This window comes from Falco naumanni, chromosome 12 (assembly GCF_017639655.2).
Source record: "Falco naumanni isolate bFalNau1 chromosome 12, bFalNau1.pat, whole genome shotgun sequence".
Classification (NCBI taxonomy): domain Eukaryota; kingdom Metazoa; phylum Chordata; class Aves; order Falconiformes; family Falconidae; genus Falco; species Falco naumanni.
In genome coordinates, this window is record NC_054065.1 from 22,297,737 (window position 1) to 22,321,955 (window position 24,219).

At 38.7% G+C, this 24,219-nt stretch overlaps 1 protein-coding gene across 1 annotated transcript; it reads right to left on the minus strand.

Annotated features, from left to right (window-relative positions):
- Window positions 1-16: 16 nt before the first annotated feature.
- On the minus strand, window positions 17-24,082 carry INTS7 (integrator complex subunit 7). Its single transcript, XM_040611762.1, has 20 exons — window positions 23,945-24,082; window positions 23,602-23,731; window positions 22,587-22,733; window positions 20,370-20,507; window positions 19,825-19,871; window positions 19,111-19,310; window positions 17,477-17,599; window positions 14,916-15,033; window positions 13,814-13,948; window positions 13,139-13,236; window positions 12,240-12,479; window positions 11,384-11,521; window positions 10,467-10,673; window positions 6,706-6,900; window positions 5,842-5,945; window positions 5,387-5,455; window positions 4,100-4,232; window positions 2,848-2,946; window positions 1,813-1,998; window positions 17-868 (listed from the first exon to the last, which is right to left on the minus strand). The coding sequence occupies exons 1-20, from the start codon at window positions 24,033-24,035 to the stop codon at window positions 581-583; spliced, it is 2,886 nt and encodes a 961-aa protein (XP_040467696.1). The 5' UTR covers window positions 24,036-24,082; the 3' UTR covers window positions 17-580.
- Between the last annotated feature and the right edge of the window lie 137 nt (window positions 24,083-24,219).

The following is a 24,219-nucleotide window of genomic DNA, read 5'->3' on the forward strand; positions in this document are numbered from 1 at the left end:
GACTGGGTATGAGAAATGAGCTGCAACTTTTTTATTTTTCAGATGCATGCATTAAGTAGTGCTGATGAATTGTAATAATACACATACACCAGCCAAATACTGGAAATTGCTATTAAATGTCAGAAAAAAAATCCCTGGAAATTCCTGCCAATTACTTCACATTAAAAGACACAGACTTGGTATCACATTCAGTTCTGTATAACTAGCCAAAGTGTTTACTGATGCTCTGTAGGCCTAACATTAGAACTTATATGCTTCAACAAAAGAAAGCAGAGAAAGTACTAATCAAAGAGTTCTTCCTGTCCCCTGCTATCAAAGTTTGCGGAGCCTGCTGCAATGGGTTTGTAAACAGAAGTGATCAGATATAAATTCTTATATGAAAAGCACAACTCTAAATTTGAACAGAGTTGCTTCTGCTGAATCAAATTCCAAGTTTACCTACCCCAGATAATTTAAAAAGCAACAAATTGGCATCCAAGACTTTCTAGGAGAAGATCAAAATTGTAGGCCTTTCAAAAAACCAAGAGTGTCCAAGAAAAAACTATAATACCATTGACCAGAACAGAGTCATTTCTGGGAATTAAAACCGCGAGTATGCTGTTCTTTGCTGTTGCTGCTGTGATGGTGGCTGTCCTTGCTGTTGCTGAAGACGAACCTGCTGGGAGTATGGATCCTCAAGAGATTTAACCAAAATAGTTGTTTTAGGCCCAGTTTTCCAGACAATACCATTTGAATCTATTACAGAGGACTCTACTGTGATGTTGTGGGTGCCAAGTATCACAAAGTTTAACAGAAACTGAGTGCTGAAGTAGTCGTTGTGTGGTTCCACCCTCTGCTCCATTTCATTGGTCATGTTGTCAATAGGAATCTGAGAACACATGGAAGGTTAAAATGCCAATTTATATAAACGTGTTAAAATAAGTTTTCTGTTCTCCACTTGAAGGAGAAAAGAGAAAGAGAAACGTATTTACCCTCAATTTTCCTAAACCAATGCGTGTGCACAATTGAGCCAGCTTGACATGCTTTTTCATCAATGAATGGGTTATTTTTATATCTATCCACAGAAGCAAGGTAGCTAGCAAGTCTTTTTCTCCTCGAGGTTCTAGTTTCCCAGAGTAAGGAGTCAGACAAACATTACACACTTCCTAGCCCTGTTCTCTTAGAAGCAAATGACTTTTTCCTTTTCCTCCTCAAAAGAAAAAGCAAACCCCAAACAACAAAAACAAAAAACCAACCCCAAACACCACCAAAACAGGCCTTTCACTATATGTCATACATTAGCACCTGAGGAAATACATAAAAATTCAAGTCAACAGTTTTATCAAAGATTGCATGTCTAAAGTTCAGGTTCTAATATTTAATTTGGAAAGCCCATCCCCCCGATTCCCATGAAGAAGCAAACAAAACCAATTTAAAACGCAGATCAAAAAGTTCTAGAAACTACGTGGCAGAGAATAATCTACTCCTGCCTTTTTTCCCCCCTGTGGAGTTTCACACGATATATACCTAGGTTCAATTTTCCTGATCTCAAGCGTATTCCTAATGACTTGCTCTAAACATCACAAAGCCTCTTTTGTTTGGAAGAAAAGCTGTTACTAAAAAGGTATCAGCACACAGCAGACTTCAAAATCCCAGATCCCTTCCGTGCACTATGCCTGGCTCTGGCCAGTTTTTGTGAACTATCAAGAGTGAGATTACAGAACCACCCATCCATTTCAACCTGAAAGTTCCACTAACCAGAGCCAAACAAAAGAGCAGGAAAACACAGCAAAGAAAGCTTAAAGCCTCCTCCTGGCTCTGTTCTATCCATACCTTATAGTCTTGTCCAGATTTGCTCTGCAGCACTGAAGAGACGTTTAGACAGACAGATTGGATTTTACGGAAAAGGCCTGGTTTAGACCCATGCTGAACCACTCCTTCCACCTTTAGGGCCAACTGCTGATTGTTCTGTACTGCAATAGGTTCTGCAGGGTTCCTTGGAGATGGGGATAGAGCAAGCTGAAACACAAGAAAACAGACCAAGAAGTAATTTCATGCCTCCAGAAAAGCAAATGCAATTCAAGGCTGAAACCGAACACCACCTTATAGAAAAATTTCCAAAGAGGGTTTGGTAGGGAAACCAGCAAATGGAAACACAAGACATATATTTGAGACTCGTAACTATAATGATTAACAAGCATCATCAGCAATACCAGATGTGGTCTTTACATCAGTTTCATTAATTGCACTTCTTCAAAAGAAGCAGAAAATCTACTACAAAATAGTCACAGGTAACTATATTAAGTCAAACAAGGTAGTAAAATGCACAAAGTAAACATTAAAAATCCCAAGGCTTTCATTTTTCCTAGAAAAAGGAGCACTTAAGTAAAAAACAAAACAACCACAAAAAAAGCCCCCCAAAACCCCAACAACATGCAACCACTAAAGGTCACATACAGCCAATCTTAATCAGTCAGCTGAATACCACAATTTCCTTCCAAGATAGTAAACGTTGCTTTTATTAAAGGAAAAAAAAATAAATACAAATATATAGAAGTTGCCTTCACAGGACTAGAATGTTATTTAGCTTTGCATTCTCAGAATCAACAAAAACTCCAGTTAGATTTTATCTTTAAGGCTTTGCAATCAAAGAACTGAATCCTACTTGCCTAAGTCACAGCCTAGTAGTTCTTAATGACTACATGTACATATTATTGAAGTTTTTCTTAACAGATAAACCCAGATGCTATTTGCATTTAAGTATCTTCAGTAGAAATGCTGAAACCTTGTGCCTTCAGTAAGACTTTTGTCATGAAGTAACGACTCTATAAAGAGTAATTTTAAGCCACATTTGAGCATTACACTTACCTTAATGCTTGTAGATTGCAGCTTTTGAAAAAAGTACCTCTGAAATGAAAGGGGTACCTTCAACAATGCAATGACAGCATCGCACAGACAAGCTGTATGCTGTAAGAAACAGAACCAAAATAGTAGAGAAAAAAATTATCATTCATAGCATAGGAAAAAGACATTTACTCATGCTATTGAAAACTGCAATAGTTTCCACTAGAAGTCCAGAAATATATTGATACAGTCATAGAGCAACAGCTGCTACGATGACTACATTCAGCCTGTTTATATTCTGCCCTTCATGAAGAAGTTATTCTGCTCTGGAAAAAACAAGGAGGCCAAGAAAAAGAAAAAATCCAAATAATTTCAGTCCTAGCGTTATGGTCAGCAGAGCAGGATCTGCTTGAAATGCTCATACACAAAACCCTCACACACAAATTCTGAAATAAACAATTCTCCAAGCGAACAAGACCGGCACCTACCACAACTTAATGCAGTGCAATAATTAAGTTTTAAGTCTCTTCCCCACTGCACCACACCATCCTTCTGGCTCAGATGAGCAAAGGGAGTGCTACTGAAGTCATCAAGCTGCACTGATACGGAGCTGGTGATAACCAAGTTTACAGGGTTTACCTTCGCTATATTTTACATTACTCATTCTTCTATTCTATTTGGAATTGGTAAGGACTGTTGAATTCAGAAAGAAGGCAAATAGATGCCAGCTGTGACAAATTAAGTACCTCATTCCCATCAACATGCACTTCAGTTTTATGATGTTCACCAACAGTAAAAGAAGAAACCATACCAGCCCCGTAAAGGCGTTATCACTTACAGCTCACTGTTTGCATACAGCACACTTTACATTGTGTTCTCTGATGACCTGCACTGATAAGGGAAATGCTATACTCACAAAACACAGGGTGAACTGCCAACGACTCACCAGCCAAAGCTAGGCTAGTGCTGGACCCTCCAGTGCTGTGTGTGGTAGGAGAACAATTACTTTTAGGTATCTTACCAGCATCTGCTATATTCTTAGTATCAGAATTTTTAAAACATTATTTTTAATCTGTACGGTTACAAATGCCTTTGCAGAACCTTTTTTGAAGTATTTTTGAAGTAGTGAGTCTTCATAGAGACTACTTGTGCCAGCAAGAGGTTACGTTAATTGATCAAGTGCACTCTTCAGTTTCTTGACCACCACAAATATACTGAGTTGCCATGTCTTTGGAAACTTAGTCTACAGAATTATACATTTAAAACTGTTACTTGCCAAGTAAGACACAGGAGCATACTTCCTGTTGAGGGATTCCACTTCTTCCAGTACATGATTAAATACAGACATCATTCTTCTTTCATATTCACTCTCAACATGTGCTGTTCCATTTGAGCTATATTCCTGGAAACTAAAAAAAAAACCCAAACCAAAACAAGTTTTCATCCTGTCTAACATACTTTCCTCACCGTGACATAGGAGGCTCTCGCACCCGAATGGGTCCAACAAGATCAGCCTTTGTTACAACCTGAAATCCATTAAGAACGAACTGTCTTTCAAACTGTTTCCTCTGTTCCCTTATTATCTTTCCACTATAAGACTTGCCCTTTACATTTAAACCTTTACTTAACTACAGCTTACCCACTGCTTTCTGTCCCCACCTTCTCTCACTTGAAGCAGTTACAGGTCTTAATTCCCCTAGCTTTTACTTAAGCCTGCAGTGTTTAATTCCACTGGCTTTTATTTAAGCTTGCAATGTTTATAAAGTTTTTTAAAGTCTCACAACTCAAGAAAAAGCAAGAATGCCAGCCAGAGTTAAAACTAATTCTGGAAGTTTATAATCTCATGCTTTGAATACAATTCCATGTCCTAGGGATCCCATGTTTTGAAATCCATGGCTTCATACTTTTTACAAGTATGATTAATACACCTTCTAAACAATGTCTAATTCATGAGGACAGTCACTTCAGATGTTTGCTTGTATTTTTAGTTATAAAAATCATACATTTAAAAATCTGTTTATCCACATTATCTTCCATTTAATCTCAGCCTGGCAGTTTTAAAGAGTGATTGATTCAATTCATAAGTACTTCAATGTGATTTTCTGGTGGGTATACCTTCACTGTTAAAAAGAGCCAGAGGCAATGGATTTACATTAGGAGATTAAACTAATTTAGTGCATATATTTTCAGGACTCTGAAGGAAAATAATGTGTGCTTACAAGTGCAGACAGTAGGTATAGGAGCTAACACACAATGACATAAGTTAAAACAGGTGGCTAAAGAAGAGATTAAAAGTAGTTTTTTCTTTTAACATAAGCCTATTTTTAAGATAAGTTCTGTACAGTGCTCTCAAGAGCAAAATCTGTATAAAATACAGAACTCAAAACACAGTTCCTAGCCTGCCAGGTATAGCACAGCAGCAACAGGTCCTCAAGCCTGCCCAGAGTAGAATTAGAAGAGTCCACTGAGAAACTTTCTGAACATTCTTCAAATTCCTAGGCTTAAAGCCCCAAGAATTCAGAAAAAAATAGCAAAAGAGTAGAAAGTTAATTATCAAACATACCTTGCAGATTCTGGATCCAAAATCAGAGCTTCTATTGCATGTGAAATTAACAGGCAGCTCTGCTGTTGTCTGATCTTAATACTAAGGAGTTGGAAGATTTACAAAACTGGCACCTAAACCAAGACATGCAGTATATTTACTGGCACTTTTCCTTATTTCTCTAGCTTTTGTGAAGTAATCCTGCAGTCATTACTCCTTTAGTAAATGCAGAGCAAAAGCCATGAAAATCCCAAGTTTTATGCTATTGCAATTTTTGTGTCGTAATTTGTTCCATAAAGTAATTCCTGACAATAGTATGGCAATTCCAAATAGGTTTTAAGCAACTGGTACCTAATTTTTACATTACTAACTTCAAGATGACTTTGTGCCAGTCTTTGTAGAAAAAAGGATTACTAAGCTTCACGCAGGTCACATGAGAAGGGAAGTGGACCATTTCTAAGATTTTAAAAGGATACAGTTCTACATTCCTTAGAGTTGCTGAGTCTGCATCAAAAGATGACTGATACAGATCTCCATACCGCGTAGCCAGGTTTCGGAACTCTTCCATTGAGTGTTTCATCTACAGAGGCAATGTTACTAGTCAAAAAAATCAAATCAAAACAAAATCAAAGCCCCACACATCCAGAAAACCACATTAAAACACTAAACATACAACACTGAAAGAGTAAGACAACATACTCTGGCAAAACATATAAATTTCTTGCTTCTTCACACAGATAGCCTGTTCCTTTGGTGATTTTTATTGTCCACACATTAAACAGATATTTTTCCTGTAACGCATCACCAACATATCCTCTTTGGGTTAAAAATAAAGCAAAGAAAAAGACCACCAACCTCCTCCAACTCCTACTGGTCAATCAAACTGCTCTGTCTTTGAAAGACTACCCACTGATTCCTTCTTGAAGGGTACATGCATTTTAGAAGCAGACTGCTTTGGTGCTCTGTATGGTATCAAGTGAGTTGCCAACACTTATCAAAAGAAGTTGCATTATGATCCTGAAGTGTAATCACAGTATCAGAGGTGTTTCGAATCAAGGTGTGAAAGGTCTTGCAAGTTTGAGTGTACTGAGTGGCTTAACTGCATGCATGTCCTTGGGAGCTGTGTGCATCAATGTGTGAGAAAACGTACATACATGCTCAACTTCAAAATATGGCCTGCTACAGGCAGAGTTTTTTTATAGTGACAGGTGAAAGCCAAGGCCCACTATCTAGCAAAACTGTTTACTACCACTTTTCTTTCATCAGATATGTTTGCTGAGAAGCAACATTCACACCAGAGCCATAATGTAACTGCACAAGAGTGGAACAAGAATACATGCCTGGTTAGAGATGCGTCCACACCTTTGGAGATCATTTCCTGATGTCATAGCAATTGTTGTGGCAATAGCTGGTGGTGGACTCGTTTTTAGGCTGTTGCAGGTACAAATAAGTTGAGAAAAAGCTTGCAGAAGGTCAATCCTGAGTTTCACAAACCCACACTGGAAGCTCAGAGGATTAAGTGGTGTACTAGCAGCCTGAAACACAATAATAGGAATGCTGGCAATCTAGGTTGAAAGCAAACGTGATAAAGTAACTTTACAATGTCACTGAACTGTCTCACGAGACAACAGAACCCTTCAGTTCAATTCTGAAAGCTCCTTTTTTTAAGGCTACATTTAATAGATTTGCTTAATTTAAATCATACTGAATATAAACAACACAGAAGTCAGCTAATTACTAAGCTGTATTTCAAGCAAGCAATCACCCCTCTAACAAATGTGATAAGCTGTTAAAATGCTATTTATTAGGGCACCTATTTCCTCTTCCTCCAAGGCCAGGCCTTAGACTTCAAGTTACATTAGTCCAGACAGTCCTTACTACAGGAAAGCACACCGAATTGTAAGGCAAACTGAAACAGAGGACTGAAAAAGTGATTCCCTGCATCAGCCAGAAAAGAAAGAATTGCCTAAGTTACCTGCAGCAAGCAGAAGGGGTAATACAACCTTTGGTTTGTTTTTTTTTAACTGTGAAATAGACAGGAACATTAGGAAGGCACTGAACCTCGCATTTGATGAAGACTAGACACAAGTTCAGTGACAACTAGCAACAGTAAGTAAGAGAACTCCATAATGGTAGACATGTTATTATTTAGCATATATGGTTCTGGGAAACTTTGTTCCCTAAGACTTTGGGAGCTTATCTGACTTGTAGAAACACCTGTGACAGCTTAGGACACCCAGGAGGGAGTAAGCTGGAGCGCTTGAGATTTGATACTACTTAAGGCAAAAAATACTTTTATTCTTATTACTATCTTTTCTTATACTGCTGGATTTTGAGAAGAGTACACTTTTTTCCTTTAGGGGGGAAAAAGCCACCTGCAAAACAAAGAACTGGAACCTTCTCTTACTCACAGAATGGATGTTAAACTCACACATACCTTCCACCAGTGCTTTTTATTCCTCACCAGAAAAGATTACTTCTGGAATCAAGTTGTTACAATCCATCCCAAAACCTTACTAAGAACCACTTTTGCTGGCAGGAAAGCAGCAAACTAGTTCCTCACAAAACATCCCACCCACTGAGAACTGGCCCACTACTCACTAAAATGAGAAAACATCAGCCAACTGCAACCACTAAACTAGATTTCAGCCAAAGAAATAAGACTATTTCTTCTCTTGAGCCATTTAGCCTCTCTTATCTATCGCTTCATTTTCATTTCTCCAAGAGCATTAAAAAATCCCTTTTGAATGGAAATTGTTCAGTTTATTCTGCAAGGGTGGTTTCAGAAAACCCTCTGTAGAAGAGATCTCGCTGCACAGTAATTGCTCTACAGAGACTACACGCTTTTATTGAGAGTAAAGTACCAGTACTTGTATCAGAAAATCCAGACATTTTTAGTAGCACAAATTGGACTCCATTCTTGTAAATGGAAATACAAGCTTGCCTCATTAATACTGCAATTTACCTTATCTGCTACCCATATAGCCATGGGCAATAAATGAGTTACAATTCTTTTTTGAAAATGACAGAGTTCTTTGGCTCAGCCAAGTTCTTCAACCACCACCACTTGTTATCAACATATTTGGAGTTAGTGCTACTTAATCAATGATTATATTAATGCTTTGTTCAAGTTCTGCATCTTCTCTAGATTACCAGCAGTGAAAAACAAACACAAGATGCATGTTCTGCGCCAGAAAGAGCGGGTCCTATTCAAAAACTATACAAATAAGTACGCAGTGAGACAGATGGGGACTGTGGCCAATATGCTCTATGATAAGTCCCTGCCATCCCCCCCAACACCCTTCATCCATAAAGTAATGGGATTTTTTTCCTCAAGCAGACTAGCTCACATGAAAGAGCATCTTGCATATAGCAATGCAAGACAGTTGCATGCATATCAAGAAGGAATTGAGAAATTTTCTGACAAGATCAGACACTGTAAATATTTCATCATTGCTAAACTGGGCTGACCAAATATCTGCAACAGATTTACCAGCAAAGCGTCTTCCTGCTACAAAGCAGACAAGCTACACAGGGTTCATGATATGCACTAATGGTGTCTGGAACCGACAGTGCTGAGTCATGCCCTACACTAAAACAGCAGCAGCAAAGTCATAGGGGAGAGACAGAAAAAGTCTATAGCAGTAAAACTATCATGTGCATGTTATGGCACTTCACTCCTTCAAGATGCTGAGTTCTGTAGATACAATCAGTGACTGGCTCCTTTCACAACTGATACACTGCAGCATGGTTAGGAATTTGTCCAGAGCAGTGCAACAAGTCAGCAACAGCCAGCAGTAACACTCAGTTTCCTCTTTTCTAGCCCTCTGAAACCTGTACTTACTATTCTGGACCACAACAACTCACAAGGAAGGTATTGCACCCACAAAAACACTATGCGCAACATGCAGGAAGTGAAGTCAGCCGAGGAGATGACTGGAATCCTTCAACAGAAAAAAACCCCTAAACTCTAGGGAAAGGCTAACTAAATTACTGAATCACAGAATGACCTATTTAAACAGCTTATTTTCCTGCCTGTATTAAATATGAACATCTAATTAGATGAGGTCCCCCCTCAATGTCTTCTAGACATTGGAGAAATCTTGAAATATTGAATTAAAAGCCTTATTCACTCAGTCAACAAGTTAAAGACATACTTCAGGAACAATGGAGCTTTCTCTCAAAGGACAAAGGTGTAAAATTTACATCCTTCCTGCTTATTATTCAGGGATAGTTTTATTAATAAACAGTAATATCTGAACTTTATTAAACATTAATATCAGAATTGTTACAACACTGACAGTTCCAGTGCTGGGCAGGGGGAGAGCAGCTTCATTCAAAAGTCATACAAAAAACTGTATGTAAAGGTTTCTTCATGCAAACTAAAACATGAAAGCAAGCACTGTGTGAAGCCAGATAGTCTTTTGTTAAGGAGCCACTTAACAGTAAGAACTGAAGGTCTGTATTCATTAATGCTTTTTTTGTTTACATTCACAGACATCACACAGCTTCTTGGCATTTTCACCACTTCAGAAAAGCAGAAAGTATTTGCATAAAAGCAGGTACCATTTGAACTCTGTTGATTTGATGAGACTGAATTGTCCTCTCTCCTCCCACTAAACTGGTGTTGCAGTGTTGTTAGGATTCTATAGGATCACATTATCAAATACAAGTCAACATGAACTCAGCAAGAGGGAGGAAGGCAATTAAACCCTTCTCCACATCTCAAGAATGATGTCCTATTATTACAATAGTATTTATTCAGCCAAGACAAGGAGTGGAAAATTTTAAGTACTGTAACTTTTAAAAAGATCTGTCACATACCATATGATTTGATCAAGGCAGGAAGTGGGGGGTGAAGAAGAAATGGGGGTGGGGGGGGAAGATAAGTCTAGCTAATCACACTTAGCTGAGCTACAGGATCTTCCCTCTGAAGATGCAGTGTGTTACAACTAAATCTTCCCTGCAGTCCTCTCAGAAAGAGAGTCTGGCAGATGTCCGATGTCTTTAAAAACTTGTCAGAGGTTTAAGAAGAGAAACCAAAAAAGACTTGCTGCAGTATACAGAAACATCATCACTAAAGTAGAAGATCTGTGCTAACCGTCAGCGATGCTATTCCTTTGTGATAGGATTTTAAAGCTTCAGCAATGCAAGAAAGTGCTGAGCTGTAGTTGTCCTCCTGCAAACCTGTCAGACACTGTTCTGCATGGGAGAACTCCTTCAAGCTGTTCAGCCAGAAGTAGAAGTGTTCTGAAGCTACTTGAGTCAGCAGGCTTTGATACAGTTCTCTGGCCATGTCATGGTTGCCCTGTAATGACAAGAATGTTTCCAAGAGGAGACATGAAAGAAGGCTGTGGATTTCTATGAAACGAGTACAAATAAGAAAACAGTAACATCTCCAAAACTACCCTTACTTTATAAATAGAATTACTGAAACTTCCAGTTATTTGATCATGACATTCCTAACACTAAGTAGAAGCACAAATGTTTATTTTATGGAAGCATCAGCCTGTATAAAACGTAGTATTTATTTACACAAAATAGTTCAACAAAAGGAGAAACAAATATCAAAATTTACTTTTATCCCAGCATCTCATACTAGGGTTTCTACATAATTCTGACCCCAACTGTGACTTTACTGAAGGGAAAAGGGAAACTGTGTCTTCTCCTTCCCTCACATTGGAGAAGCTGACATCAGGATGGCCTATATCACCTCCTAAAGAACAGCCACACAATGCAGATTAGGCATGTGCTCAAGGAAGTACCAGGTCATTACATTCTTCTCAAATACTTCAAAAAGACAAGTGAAAAACTAACCTGATGGGATGACTACGCTAAATGGCATATATATCTGAATCAGCATTCCAGGAAATTAAGACGGAAATATTTTTTTGACCCCACATTCATTTCCTCATCCCCAATCCTACTATTTTCCTTATTTTCTTTTTCTAATTCCAAGAAGTCACTAGCATCTGCCCAACCACATCAAACCATTTTCCTCCAGGTATTTTCACTTACCATTCTGGAAGCCTGTCTGGCTATCCTGTAGGCTGTCCATCCATTGGAAGAATTCTCAAGCTGTTGTTTTATAACAGTTTTGATTTCTGAAGATAAAGCTTTCTGACTGGAAACAAATATCACCGTGGCAAGAGAAACCTAAGGAAGAGTGGAGGGGTGAAGAAGGTTGTAGATCAGGAACTAAAGAAAACAAGAAAAAAAAGCCAACTGTTTCCTAAACTACCAGAAATTATTTGACTGATTTTGGACTCAAAACTACATAGAAAATTACATATGCATTTTAACTGAGGAACTTTTTTCAGACTTCTTTCAAGTTGTTATGGCAACCCAAGTATTTCTTGTAAGTGAAAGTCATCTGTCACCTAAAGACTCTTTACTGTGGCTTTTAACTGAGGTAATTCAAATGCTCCAAATAAATTAAGATGAAGTTTGTGATTTCTTTCTTAAAATTAAAATACATTTTCAAACGGATGTCAAAAAAGCATTTTTATCTCTCACAGTATAGTAGAAGTCATGGGCATCCAAGTACTATATGTAAATTGAGCAAAATGCCATTTTGGTTTTCTATAACCATTATTTTACAGATTCCCCCAATTTCAGTAGCTAGGTTTGTCTAAGCAGTGCCATCTGCTGGAAAATATAATGGAATACACTGCGTAGTTCTGCTCCATCTGTGAGCTACTTCACATTGAACACTGAGAGAAATAGAAGTTGAAGTAAAACTGAAAACAGTTACTATAGACTGGCACATCAACTTGGACATAACAAACGGCTTAGCTGCCTTTTTAAATAAAATCCATCCACAGTAGTTTATATGGACTTCACCCATCAAGAGCTATTCACCAGGAGGTCTTACCAAGAGTTCCTGTTTCTTATCTGTGGCAGATTGTCCAATTAATTTATAGAGGTCCATTAGGTCTCCCAGCATCCCATCTGCTAAGACAGGCAGCTGCATGGCAATAGCTGCTAAACAGTGGCACATGAGAATCCTAGCAGTGTCCTGGGCACTGTGCAACTGAGTCAGCAGGGATTCAACTACTGACTGACTCAGGTGAGGACGGCACTTCACCAGCTTCACCATACAAGTTAACGTGATCTGCAATTCACACAATCAACAGGTACAGTAAGCACAATGTCTACTTAAAAATACAAAGCCAAACACACTGATCTGCAAGTATGACTGCAGAAATATAGATCTGGTATTTTCAGAACCATATACTCTACAAAAGATGAGATTTTTCTAAGAGCCCAAGCCTCTGTCCCTGAGCTCACAGTGCAAAAACACATCACAAATTCAAGAACAATAATCTTCTTTCTCATACAACCAGCCTTTACAGGTAAATAACTAGATAAAACTACTGGTAACTGCTTATGAAGTGGGAAAATAAAAATAATAGTTTATACAAACATTGTAACCACATACATTGCATACCCATCTCCAAAAAGCAGGTTCTCTCCAAGATTCTTTGTCCTCCAGAGGCACCTCCATCCCTATAGCTGTTCCTCTCACAGGAATGCTTTCCCCCTTTCTCCCTGCCCCAAGCAGTCAACTTACTCTAGAGCTGCCACAAATTGCACTATAGTTGTGCTCAGTTGTTCTACCAATCTGAGCCCTGATTACAGGCAAAACATCAAAAAAAATCTTTGTTTCCTTCCAGTATGTTATGCTTCCACCATGTGGTGCATGCTAGCCTTTGTTATACAAGCTATTACTGTAACTTAAGCTGTGCTAGGGGAAAGCAACAGTAATGTCACCTTCAAGGTTGCCTGAGCTCCTGGACTGTCATCTTGACTACAAAGAACAAGAAGAGCTTCTAAGCCAAAAACTGCATCTTGCTCCAAAGGCAGAAGATCTAAGAAAAGAAAAGAAAAGCAAGGTAAGTTAGTTCCCTGTTATGTTTTCTGAACATAAACGGTGTAATGCTTGCACTGGTGTTGCAGTCATGACAGGTAAGTATCTTCCTAATACTTCTGCCTTACCTTATTTTGATTTAGAAACAATTCTGCCATGCCGTGTCTTGGGTAACTATTCAGCAGTCACACCATGACATTTATAGAGCATGCATAAGTCTAACAGGACATTCACAAGTCTTAGTCCACATTCTTTTGCAACAGACTTTGTGCAAAGATATTTTTTAAAATGTTGACATCAATTCATTAGTCTTACAGCAAAGGTAAGACAAGCATTTATTGAACACGAGTTCTACTGCGCCCAGTACTTTTCTTTAAATTAGATTAAGATGGAATCTTCCCAGCTATTCACAAAATCATACCAAATATTTTCTACTAGGTTATAGTCCCCATTCCCCCTAACCAGCATCAAGGATCAGATAGATTTACAGACAGGTTCACAGACAAGACCAGTTAATGGGCATTAAGTGCATAAGCCTGATTAAACAGACACATTTCATTGTCATTGCTTTCATTTACCTTTTTCCTGGCAGGAGGCTGATATATTGGTCAAAATTCTCACGCCATGAGCTGCAATGCCACGGTTATTATGGTAACAGCACTCCTGTGCTAGTTTTACTAAATCAAGCGATCTCGCGGTTGTAGCTGTCGTTCCTAAGTAAAGACAGGGCAAACAAAATATCACAATCCATAATTACACCACAGATCTTTTCAAGCATATTCATTAAAAAACCCACCAAAACAACAAACCTATATTGACTTAGGGTTTTTTTCCCCCATATTTTTTAAAGGGTAGGATGAAAACATACCTTTCTCTCTTTCTCCCCACACTCAAACAGAGGCTCTCCCTCCTTTCTTGAACATTATACAAATTAGACGTACGTGAGAAAGAATATCTGGGTCTGAAGGCTAATGTTTCAGGGACTCAGAAATATTGCATCTGCTTAAAAAAAGCTGGTGAGCCTATTAATCATTAAGACATGCCAGAATGACTGAAGAGCATGTACTTTTTTTCTCCAACTCTGCAGCCCAAGTAGCTGGGCTTTCAAGAAGAAAAAATAAAAGTATGATCATCATTTTAAGAACAAGATACCTTGAACGACTTTAAAATGCCAACTCTATTTCTCCAGAATATAGTCACAAGGCAGAAAGGTTCACTTGCTACCAGAGCAGGTCATTCCCACAAAGGGTAGCATAGCTTCACTGTGCCACAGTAACATACCAGCCTACTCTTGCACCATTAAGTCTCCATGCTACTCAAAAACTATGCAAAACCATGGTTTCAATGCACCTTAAGCAGAATGCAGGTCAGCTATTTGAGAGGTATTACATTTCTTCATAAAATGAAAAAAAAGTTGAAGACCCAAAGGTAAAAACCCCTTTCATATAGCTATTTACCCACAAAATCCAGAACAAAATTTTAGACCATGAATATTCATGGGTATACAGTATCCCATTTTAAGTTTATATAAGATGAACACAGTCTGACCCTCAGTTAGTGTTCTGAAGTTCAAAAATAAGTTTAAAAATATGCTACAAAGTGTTTAGATGAAACCAATTATCAGTAGATAGCCAACCCATTAGAAATGCCAAAGGTAGTCACTTAATCTGGCTTTCTTACCTGGAGCACTGCTGAAGTACTGTTTAATGGCAATGGTCCCCGATAATGTGGAAAGAACAGACAGCATGCCCAGTTTCAAGCTGTCATAAGGAGTGTGAAGAGCAGATTCGCAGAGTGCCTAAAGATTAGCAGGACAAAAGATACAAAGGAAAGGAAGTCCCATGAGTTATCTGTATTAATAGTTGCACTTCTCTATTAAAAGTTGTGAGAGTCAAGATTTTCCCACAGAAAATATTATACTGAAATCAAAAGTCAGAAGTCACGTGCTGAAGCATCTGTTTTAGAAGACAGAGGACATGGCTTGCAGAAAAGAGAGTGGGTCTCATATACTAGGAAACACTGATTAGAAGTCATCTATTAATTAAAAATCAGTAGCAAAAATATTATTGGGTCTCACTGATCAAATATTGCAAAAGATTTTAAGACAGTTCCCCAGTCTTAAATACGTCAATATTTACTGATTACTTTGCCTTATAACAACCCGCAGGGATCTATGTAAGTATATATCTCAAGAGTGAAGTTTAAAGTGTCATTTCCTGTAACAGTCCTGGTGTCCTACAGAATACAGCTTAAGTTTCTTGATAAACATCTTGAAGCGTATTTCATTTTTTAACGTGTTTATAGTAGAGCTCCTGTCACGCTTTTGTGGTTTTTTTGCCAGATCTCCTCAGGCCTTATCACATCGATATCAGAATAATTTTTAAAACATATGTTGTTCTCAGATGCATTATGCCAACACTGTCCACAATGTAGTCATTCACTGGTTTTGGAGGCTTTTTTAGTCAGCATGAGGCACAAATGGAAAACATAAGTATGTCCTGCCCCAGAGAGTACCAAGGCTGAATGATAACATCCAGTAACTCAATAAAGAAAAGCAATGACATAGAATTAGTTCCACAGAACTAATAAAAACCCTAAATAGTGTTCTTACCAGGCATATATATGTTCTTATATGGTGCAAGTGTTAAATCCTAAATAAATTTGTAATTCATACCATTGTAGTATTCTGCTAACCCACTGAATAGTATGGCATCAACAGACAGAAGAAGATACAATGATTAGAGTTGAAAATGAGTCTTGATGTCTCCCAAGAAACTGGTATTTTACTCCAGTGCTATTAGATCACCACTCACACAGCATACTTGAAACAGTAACTATGAAGAATGCCAGAAGCACAAAAGAATTAGCAGGATGGGCCGCAGACTGCTTGTTACCTTCACAATCAGCAGGATTGCTATGTCAACAGCAACAGCTTCTAAAGCTAGTGTCTAGAAATCAGTGAAGTCTCCACAATACAAAGACCAAGCCTCTCCTACCTGACCTACGCAGACCAACCCAAAATGCTGAAGACATTAACACCACTGCTACTCTTGTTGGTAAAAAGATACAAGCAGGTTTTTCTATGAGAAAATGAGGGTCTGTTCTAGTCCCTGTTGTATAACCATTACCAAGTTATTTAAACATATGGAAAAGAGTTGCCCTACTCAAAATAATGGCTTTATATTTCAGAAGTCAGAAAAAAACTATCACTTCTACACGCCATGCAGCAAGCACTAACAAGCTTCAGTCCATCAATTTTGTTGTAACTCAGTCACTGGTTTAGTCTGACAACAATTGAAAGCTTTTCACATGCATTTCAACCATCAGGACACCTACCTTAAGACACCAAAACAAAACCTCTGCACACTCCAAATAATCTTATTTGACAACTGGAGACAAAGCAAAACATGCTTTATTTCTCACATGGTTATTAACAAAAACGCACATAGTTTTTCCTCCCAGCTGCCTTAAGGTCCAACCGCATATATATCAAGAGTAGCTTTCAAGAGTAGTAAAAACAGAGAAAAAAAGATCCAGAAAAAAGTAGAGCTATAAGCCTGTGCCATTAAGTTCTTGAAATATTTACTTTCCCATTAATCTAACCTGAAGTTATTTACTATTGTCATTTCTACCAGAAAAAAAGACAAGGAGAAAAAAATGTTCCTATGTAACTGTGACTGAAAGAAAGCAGCAATACTATCTACACTGTAACAACTGTTTCCCCAGATAACACAGATGCACTATAAACAGCTTCTAGGGTCTCATTCATACAATAGGAACTACAAGGATACTACTGAAAATGAGCTACTAATCCTAAGAAATGAAGTCAGAATTACATTTGTCCTTTCAAGTATACCTTGCTGGATGACATGCTTTAACAAATAGCACAGAGACTCTCCCTTTTACATGAAGGTATTAATATATACCCAGTATTTATAAGATTCGTGTAAACATTCAGCTCCCATGTCTATTATCTTAGATGCGTTTGTGAGACTGAAAAATTATTTCCGTACAGTACTACACAAGCCTTTCCTCAGTTATAATACCTCAGCTTTGATCCTTATAGGTCAACTCAACCAGTTCAAGATATTTTATGATTCTATGAACTCTATATCCAGAGTAACCTGACTTTAGGATATGGAGATGTACGCTCTTCCTTCCTTTATCTCCAAAATTGTTCTGAAAAAAAATTTAAAACTAATTGCAAAGTTTCATAATAAACCTTAAAGAAATTTATAAACCTGAATATTTTCTCTGCTCCATGTATGTGGTGTCTTGTTGGCCAACAACTTTAAATCTTGGATTGCAAGCCTCTTCACAGCCTTCCTGGGGTCATTCTTCAAGTATTGCAACAACAGCTGGATCTGCAAAGTAAATTCATTGTTTAAGAAAGATGCTACTAGAAGGAAGTATTTTCAAAAGTATTTGTGAAGAAGTCTCGAGCATACTCAGCCAAAACCAATTTGACTTTCTGTCTGATTGCTTGCCACAGGAAAAAGTCCTACTTAGGCTCTGATGCTATGGCAAGCTAAAACAGTTTGACAGCCAATTTCTACCATCCTGCACTCCTTGTTCACACATCCTTCTCTACATCACCCTACACCCCTGAGAAGCCTTGAGAGCTATTTCAGCACTCGCAGAAATATAAAACATCCCCGAGAAGCTCAGTAAACACCTTATACTGTCATGATTCTGCTACTAGCAAGTCTTCTGGGCATTCGATGCTAATTTGCGCGTCTGCATGATCTGCAGTTAACATTGCAAAACCGACATGCCAAAAACCCAAACAGAAAAAAATCCCTGCCCACCCCCCCCCCCAAACCATTTCTCTCAAGTTAAGTGATACTTAATTGCACTTCTTTTGCTGTGTTCATTGCCTGCAAATTTACAGAGATAGAACAGCCAGCACATGAAAGCATGAACATGCTGGCCATGATTTTGCTCTCCATGCCTACGCTGGCTACATCACTTTTAAGCAGCATTGGCTGTTGTGTTGCAGAAAGACAGCCTAAATCACAATGGTTATCATCATTAAAAACAAAAATCACATCAAGTGTTCTAATGCTATTTCAGTTGGCATAGAATCAGTATTATCAAAAGCATCTCCTGAAATACAGAAATCAGCCATACAAAAAACATTTCAGGCAGATCAATGCTATTAGTCTAACAGTAACGGACATCAGCCTTCTATAGTTGTACAGAATTGAAAGAAAGGAGGTAGATTTTCATGACTACTTTAGAAGGGTTAGTTGGATGAATCTCAAATGTCACCGTGTTCAGACCTGCTATATAAATTAGATCCAGAAATCGCATTATCAGAACATAAAAGTATTGTATTTTTCCATCACTGCTTTCCCACAGCTTGGTTCATAGTCTTAAATTATAGGAACAGATTGAAATTCCTCAGAGTTCTTCAAGAAATACATTTTTAAATGCACTCTACACTATTGAAATATTCATTTGCTTGCATGCAAGGAAGGCAAAAGACACTCAAAACCCAAGAAAATTACAGTATTGAGAAGCGAAGCCTAGGTTCTACAGGTAAAATGAAATGTTTGCAGAAAAAGTCAGGGTGTTTGCTTTCCTAAATACCAACTGATTGTCGTTCATTTTAATTCCAGTTGATTTAAAGATAGAAAGGTTATGATCCGTAAAGAAAGGTTCTGGTGTTTGATGAGCCCACCTGGAAACAGGACCAGATAGGGCAAAGAAATACACCAGCAGCAACAATTCTCAGGGTGTTCTTTCTCTAGCACATACAGAACCCATCCTAGCATATCCTTTACAATTTATTTTCAGCATCTGATAAAATCCAAGGGGTTTTATAAGCGTACTTTGCACTTTTAAGTTGAAGGAATGAATCAGGAAGAACTACCTGTTTAGGAATGTCAACCAAAGAAGAAGCAGCAAGAAGAGTAAAAGTGTGCAGAGTAACGATGACCATCTTGGTAGAGGGATATGATGTTACCAGCTGCTGAAGCAGCTGCCGGGAGCTGGAGGCCAGGCTAGCATCATGATGCATATGCTGCAGAATAGGGATCAACTTCAATTTCAAGTCCACAGGAGTGGCCAAACCTGCAACAAGGAAGAGAAACACAGGTGGAATGTTAGTCCTTTGTACTGGCTTTTGGCAATACTGAGGCACACAATATATCTGCATTGCTACCACTGCTGAATGTAGGTTGTGCAGACACCTGCATCAGCTTCAGATAACTCATCTACTAAGTAGCAGCATAATGAAAGCGGCATCAAGCACTTCCATGGTTCTCTGAGAAGGTTGCTCCTTGCTTTATTGCAAGTAATGCACACTAACTCATCTGAAGCAACCTGTGATAATCTGTGCAAGTTTATTCATCATACTATAGATAAGTTTTTATTCTTTACTAAACGGGTGTTTTGAGAACTTCATTTTCAATAGGACATGAGAGCCAGATGTTGGATTATTGGTTAGCTAATTTAATTTAAAAACTGGAATCATTTGAGGATAAGGGCAACAGCCATATGTAAAGATTGGATATCAGAATGCTAACAAAGAATTCTCAAGAGAAATTAGAGCTTTTCCCTTTTATCATTTATTATACATATGTACCTTGAATCATCTCACTGATTTTATTACATATTCCGGCAGCAAAATCCCTGTAGAGAAGACAAAGTATGAGGTGAAATGAAAAATAAAAGAAGTAAAAATAAAAATTAACTGTACTACCAAACATTGTGTCTTAACAATGAAAACTTTCACTAAAGAGTGCTTGCCAAGACCTGTTGTTTTAGAGCCCCTGCATGTAGGCGTGATTGTACGATAAAATGGAAGCTTTCAAAAATGTGTTGGTGACAAGCAGCCCTACATTTTGTTCCCTAACAGCTTCTGTAAAATAATCCTTGATTAAAATTGCTATTCCACTTTGCATTCCCATATATACGAGCTTTCCATTACTATTTAGGAATAAAAAAAAAATATCTGTTAAAACCTGTATTCAGATTTCCTCACAATACTGTTACTGCATGCAATTAAATGTTCTGCTATAAATGACATGGGTAGCACTACAGAAGGAATAATTAAAGTTTGTGAGTGCCAGTGGCAACGGAGTTTCTAATCTCTGTAATGTAAGAAACTGAAAAAAAATTACATCTTACTTTGATTGTGCAGAGAAGTTGGCAGCAGCAAATATAGCAGCTTCAACTTCCACATTATCATGGGAATCCAAACTCTGACGAATACTGTGATGTGCATTCTTCCTTTCTGGAATAATAGACGCCATGCTGCCCAACATCCTACAGAAACAAATCACAGCAAAATCAGGAAGAACAATAATCATGAAGAAATGCAAGATGAAACTGAACAGAAGTGTAGAAGCACTGGTTAGAAGACTATTTTTATATAAATACGTGCTTTTTCACATATATTACAAAAACAAACAAATGCTAAAAATAGGCATATAAATAAAAGATAAGAAGTCTTGTCATGTGGCTTATGTCAGTAGTTTAATTAAAAAAAAATATTACATTTTGACTCCTTTTAGTTTGAAATAGGCACAGCAATAAACTTACCAAGGATTCTTACAAAATTAAGAGTGCACTACAGCATCAGGAACAAGTATTTTTCAGATGCTTTTACATTCAAGCTCTGATATCAATACAACAGATTTAACATGAAAGTGTACTGACAGCTATTTTCAGACACACATGAAGCGTGATGTATCATGTGATATAAATTCAGATATGTGGTAGTCTAGGAGGGTAAAAAGAACAAGGTTTAGAGAACTGTTTCCACCTTTTCTAGCCCTCTTTCCACTGAAGACTGCAGAAGTGAGTGACAAATGTCTGAACAGTCATAAATTTTAACCACATGCTACAAAAGCAGTTTCTAGAGTGGTACCATGATCAAGCAAACAAATACCTGACTTTCACCATTTGTTTCTAAGACCTTTTGCTGATGTGAAATAAGGTTATTACTGGAAATAGTGCAATGCATTGTGTGTAACTGTTAAAAAAAGGAGAAAAATCAATCTATTTGCTAAGGGTATCTCTAAGATACTTTTCAGACATATTTAGCATAATCCAATTAACAGAACAATGAATGCAGGATTTGCACTGATGGTAATTTTAGCAAGAGTTCTATACCAATATTGATAGTGCTCTGTGTAAATAAAGTTTCACAGGCACAAAGGGTTTTTTAGCAGATCTTTCTTTCAGCATGTTCTTTCTTACTGACACTACTTAAGAAGGACAAAACCAAAATCAGCTGAAGAATTTCACCTGAAACTGCTGAATCAACAGCAATTTTAACTTTTTACTTAATGCAACCTCTGAATTGATCAGTAATTTAATTATTTTTTTCAAAATTAACAGATTCCTGGGATTTTTAGCAGTCTGTAAAGATAGCCCTCAATACCAGTCAACAATTGTTATCTTATGTTAGAATACTGAAGTGAAGGTACCAGAAAACATGTAGATATACTGAATCTAAAGAATTGAGACACCAGAGCATGGAAGTATAAACTCAAATAGACTATCAAAAGGTGAAAAAAATGGACATGTAAGCTAATCAAGCAAACCCCTGTTACTGTCTCCCATCTTTTAGTAGTGAAATCAGGAACAGTTCCAGGTGGATAGAAAAGAATACAAAGGGGAAAAGAAAAGTGCTCTCTTCACATTTAAATTCACTTGCACAAGAGTTGGAAGAAGCAGTTAAGAAGATCATGTTGGATAGCATTAGAGAGACAGACACAAAAGCAGCCAAACAGTGGTATTAAAGATAGCTTAATTTTTTTTGGTTTTCCATTTGATTCCCAGGAAGTCCAAAGCAATCAATAATACAACGGCACTTCCTTAGAAGTTATTGTTCAGAGACCAACAAGCAGTAAACTTCTAGGGCAACAATAAATGAAAGATCTAGGTGCAAGCATAACAAGGTTCACATAAATAAATCTCGGTTACAATTCCACAAAAATTATTTTGACACATAAGGAAGCATTTCCCTTTTGGTCCTGATTTAAATATATCATAGGCAACACAGGATGTATTGCATATAGCTACTGTCTGGGTTATGCATACAACAGGTTCGTTTTCCTCCTTGAGTACAAAAAATTTCAACACTGCAAATTCTGTTTTGCCTGGAGCCATCCACAAAATTCTCACCATCACAAATGGTTAATAATCGTGTTCTTCTGATCACAGACCCTTATCATTCACTCCCTCTAAAGACCAACGTCTTTGCTTTTAACTCTATAAGCAATGTATAAGACGCCTCCTACATTTCATTCGTGGTGGATGCAGATTTTGTTATTTCAGACTACCATACTAATTAGCTAGAAATGTGAAGTAAATTAGGTTCATTTATATAATACATACCTAAGTGTAATAGCTCGAGCAACTGGATCATTGCTATGAATTACTGAGAAAACTCTTTTGACAAACTCATCCACATTCAGGATCTTCTCTAAGTGCTTCTCACTCTGCTGAGTAACTTTCAGCACACAGAGCCTCAGGAAGTTGTTTCTGTTGGAAGACACACGTTTCTTTATCAGGCTGCTTTATAATAAAAATTCAAACACTGTAAAAAAAGTTATTTTTAAAAAACTTCCAAGGGTAAATTAAAACAAGACAAGGCCTATGCTTTAGAAACATTATATTCAAGTAGATACAGTAAAAAGAGAGACTATTAACACACTATCGTTTAATTATCTAGTACAGGTAGCATCCAATTTAGGCCCAATTCCAGGGAAATGAACTGCTGACACCGGTGAGGAAGAGTGTAAGCAGGTACCCGTTTTGTGCACACTTAGGGATCTAATTCCACCAGATAAACACATCCAGGACTAACACAGAAAAGTCTAGTTACCATTGCCAGCTGTGAATGACTTTCTTTTCCTTCCTGGAGCTAACAGTGAAGACTCCACAACAGCAACAGGTAAGTTTTGTAAGCTGTTACAAAGTAGCTCCAGTTCCATCACATGCATCATTTAGACATCAGGCACTTGAAAAAGCTATACTTCAGGCTTTGTTATTAACATTCCTTAGAGATGGAATTTACATGTGATCATTCACCTGTTAATTAATGATGACTTTGAACATGCCTACGAAACACAATTTACACCTGTCAGCAAGTGAATCCTCAAATCTGGACAGATGGGAAGGAGCCACGTGTCCTTCATCACTCACAGCCACTCAAGCCCACTAGAGACAAGGACAGCAAGCTTCAGTCGAACACAGCTTGCCCTCCACTGAGTAAGTACCACCGTGGTACTACCAGGAGAGCAAAACCACTCCATGACTGCCCAGGCTCCAACACAGCAGCACTCCAAGACACAACGCATGCCTATGGATCAGAGATTGGAACGGATGGGAACTAACTGATGTTACTTACCCCACTCTAAAAACATCTGCTAGCTTCAGGAAAGCTGAATTTATGAGAATAGGGAAAGGGTATTTCTGGAAGAGCCTGGGAAAACGAACGACGGCTTCACACTGCTCCCCGAGTTTGCCAGACCTGAGGCCTAAACGAGACAACAGCAATGACTGTCGACACCGGCGCTCCTCCACAACCCGCCCCACCACGGCGCCCGCGGGAAGCGGGACGGACGAAGCCCCCAGCCGCGGGGACCGACTGCCGGGCCGGGCCACCCCCACAGCGCGCCGGCGACCCGGGGGTCAGGCAGCCCCACTCCTGCTCCCAGCCCGGCGGCAGCCCCGAGCCCGCGCGGCCCCACCTTTGTCCAGCTCCATGAGGGCGGAATTGGCGTCCAGCTCCTGCTCGCCGTAGCCCGCATCAGCCAGGAAGGACTTGGCGCTGGCAGCCATAGCTGCCCCCTCAGCGCCGCAGACAACCGCCACGCATGCGCGGTCACCCTCCCGCCGCCTCAGCCCCGCGCCGCCGCCGCTCCCACTCGTGCGCAGGCGCGACGCCGAGGCGCGCGCACCACCTACCACCCCAGCCGCGGCGGCTGCAGCCCGCAGAGCCGCCCGGCAAGCCCTGCCCTGGAGG

Bases quoted from the DNA above. Each gene is read 5' to 3' on its own strand.
- INTS7 (XM_040611762.1), bottom strand. From the start codon at position 24,035: ATGGCTGCCAGCGCCAAGTCCTTCCTGGCTGATGCGGGCTACGGCGAG. The intron at 20,508-22,586 runs GTATGTATTATA...TTGTTTCTGTAG, and splicing joins GCTCGAGCTATTACACTTAG to GATGTTGGGCAGCATGGCGT. The intron at 10,674-11,383 runs GTAAGTGAAAAT...TTGTCATTACAG, and splicing joins CCAGACAGGCTTCCAGAATG to GGCAACCATGACATGGCCAG.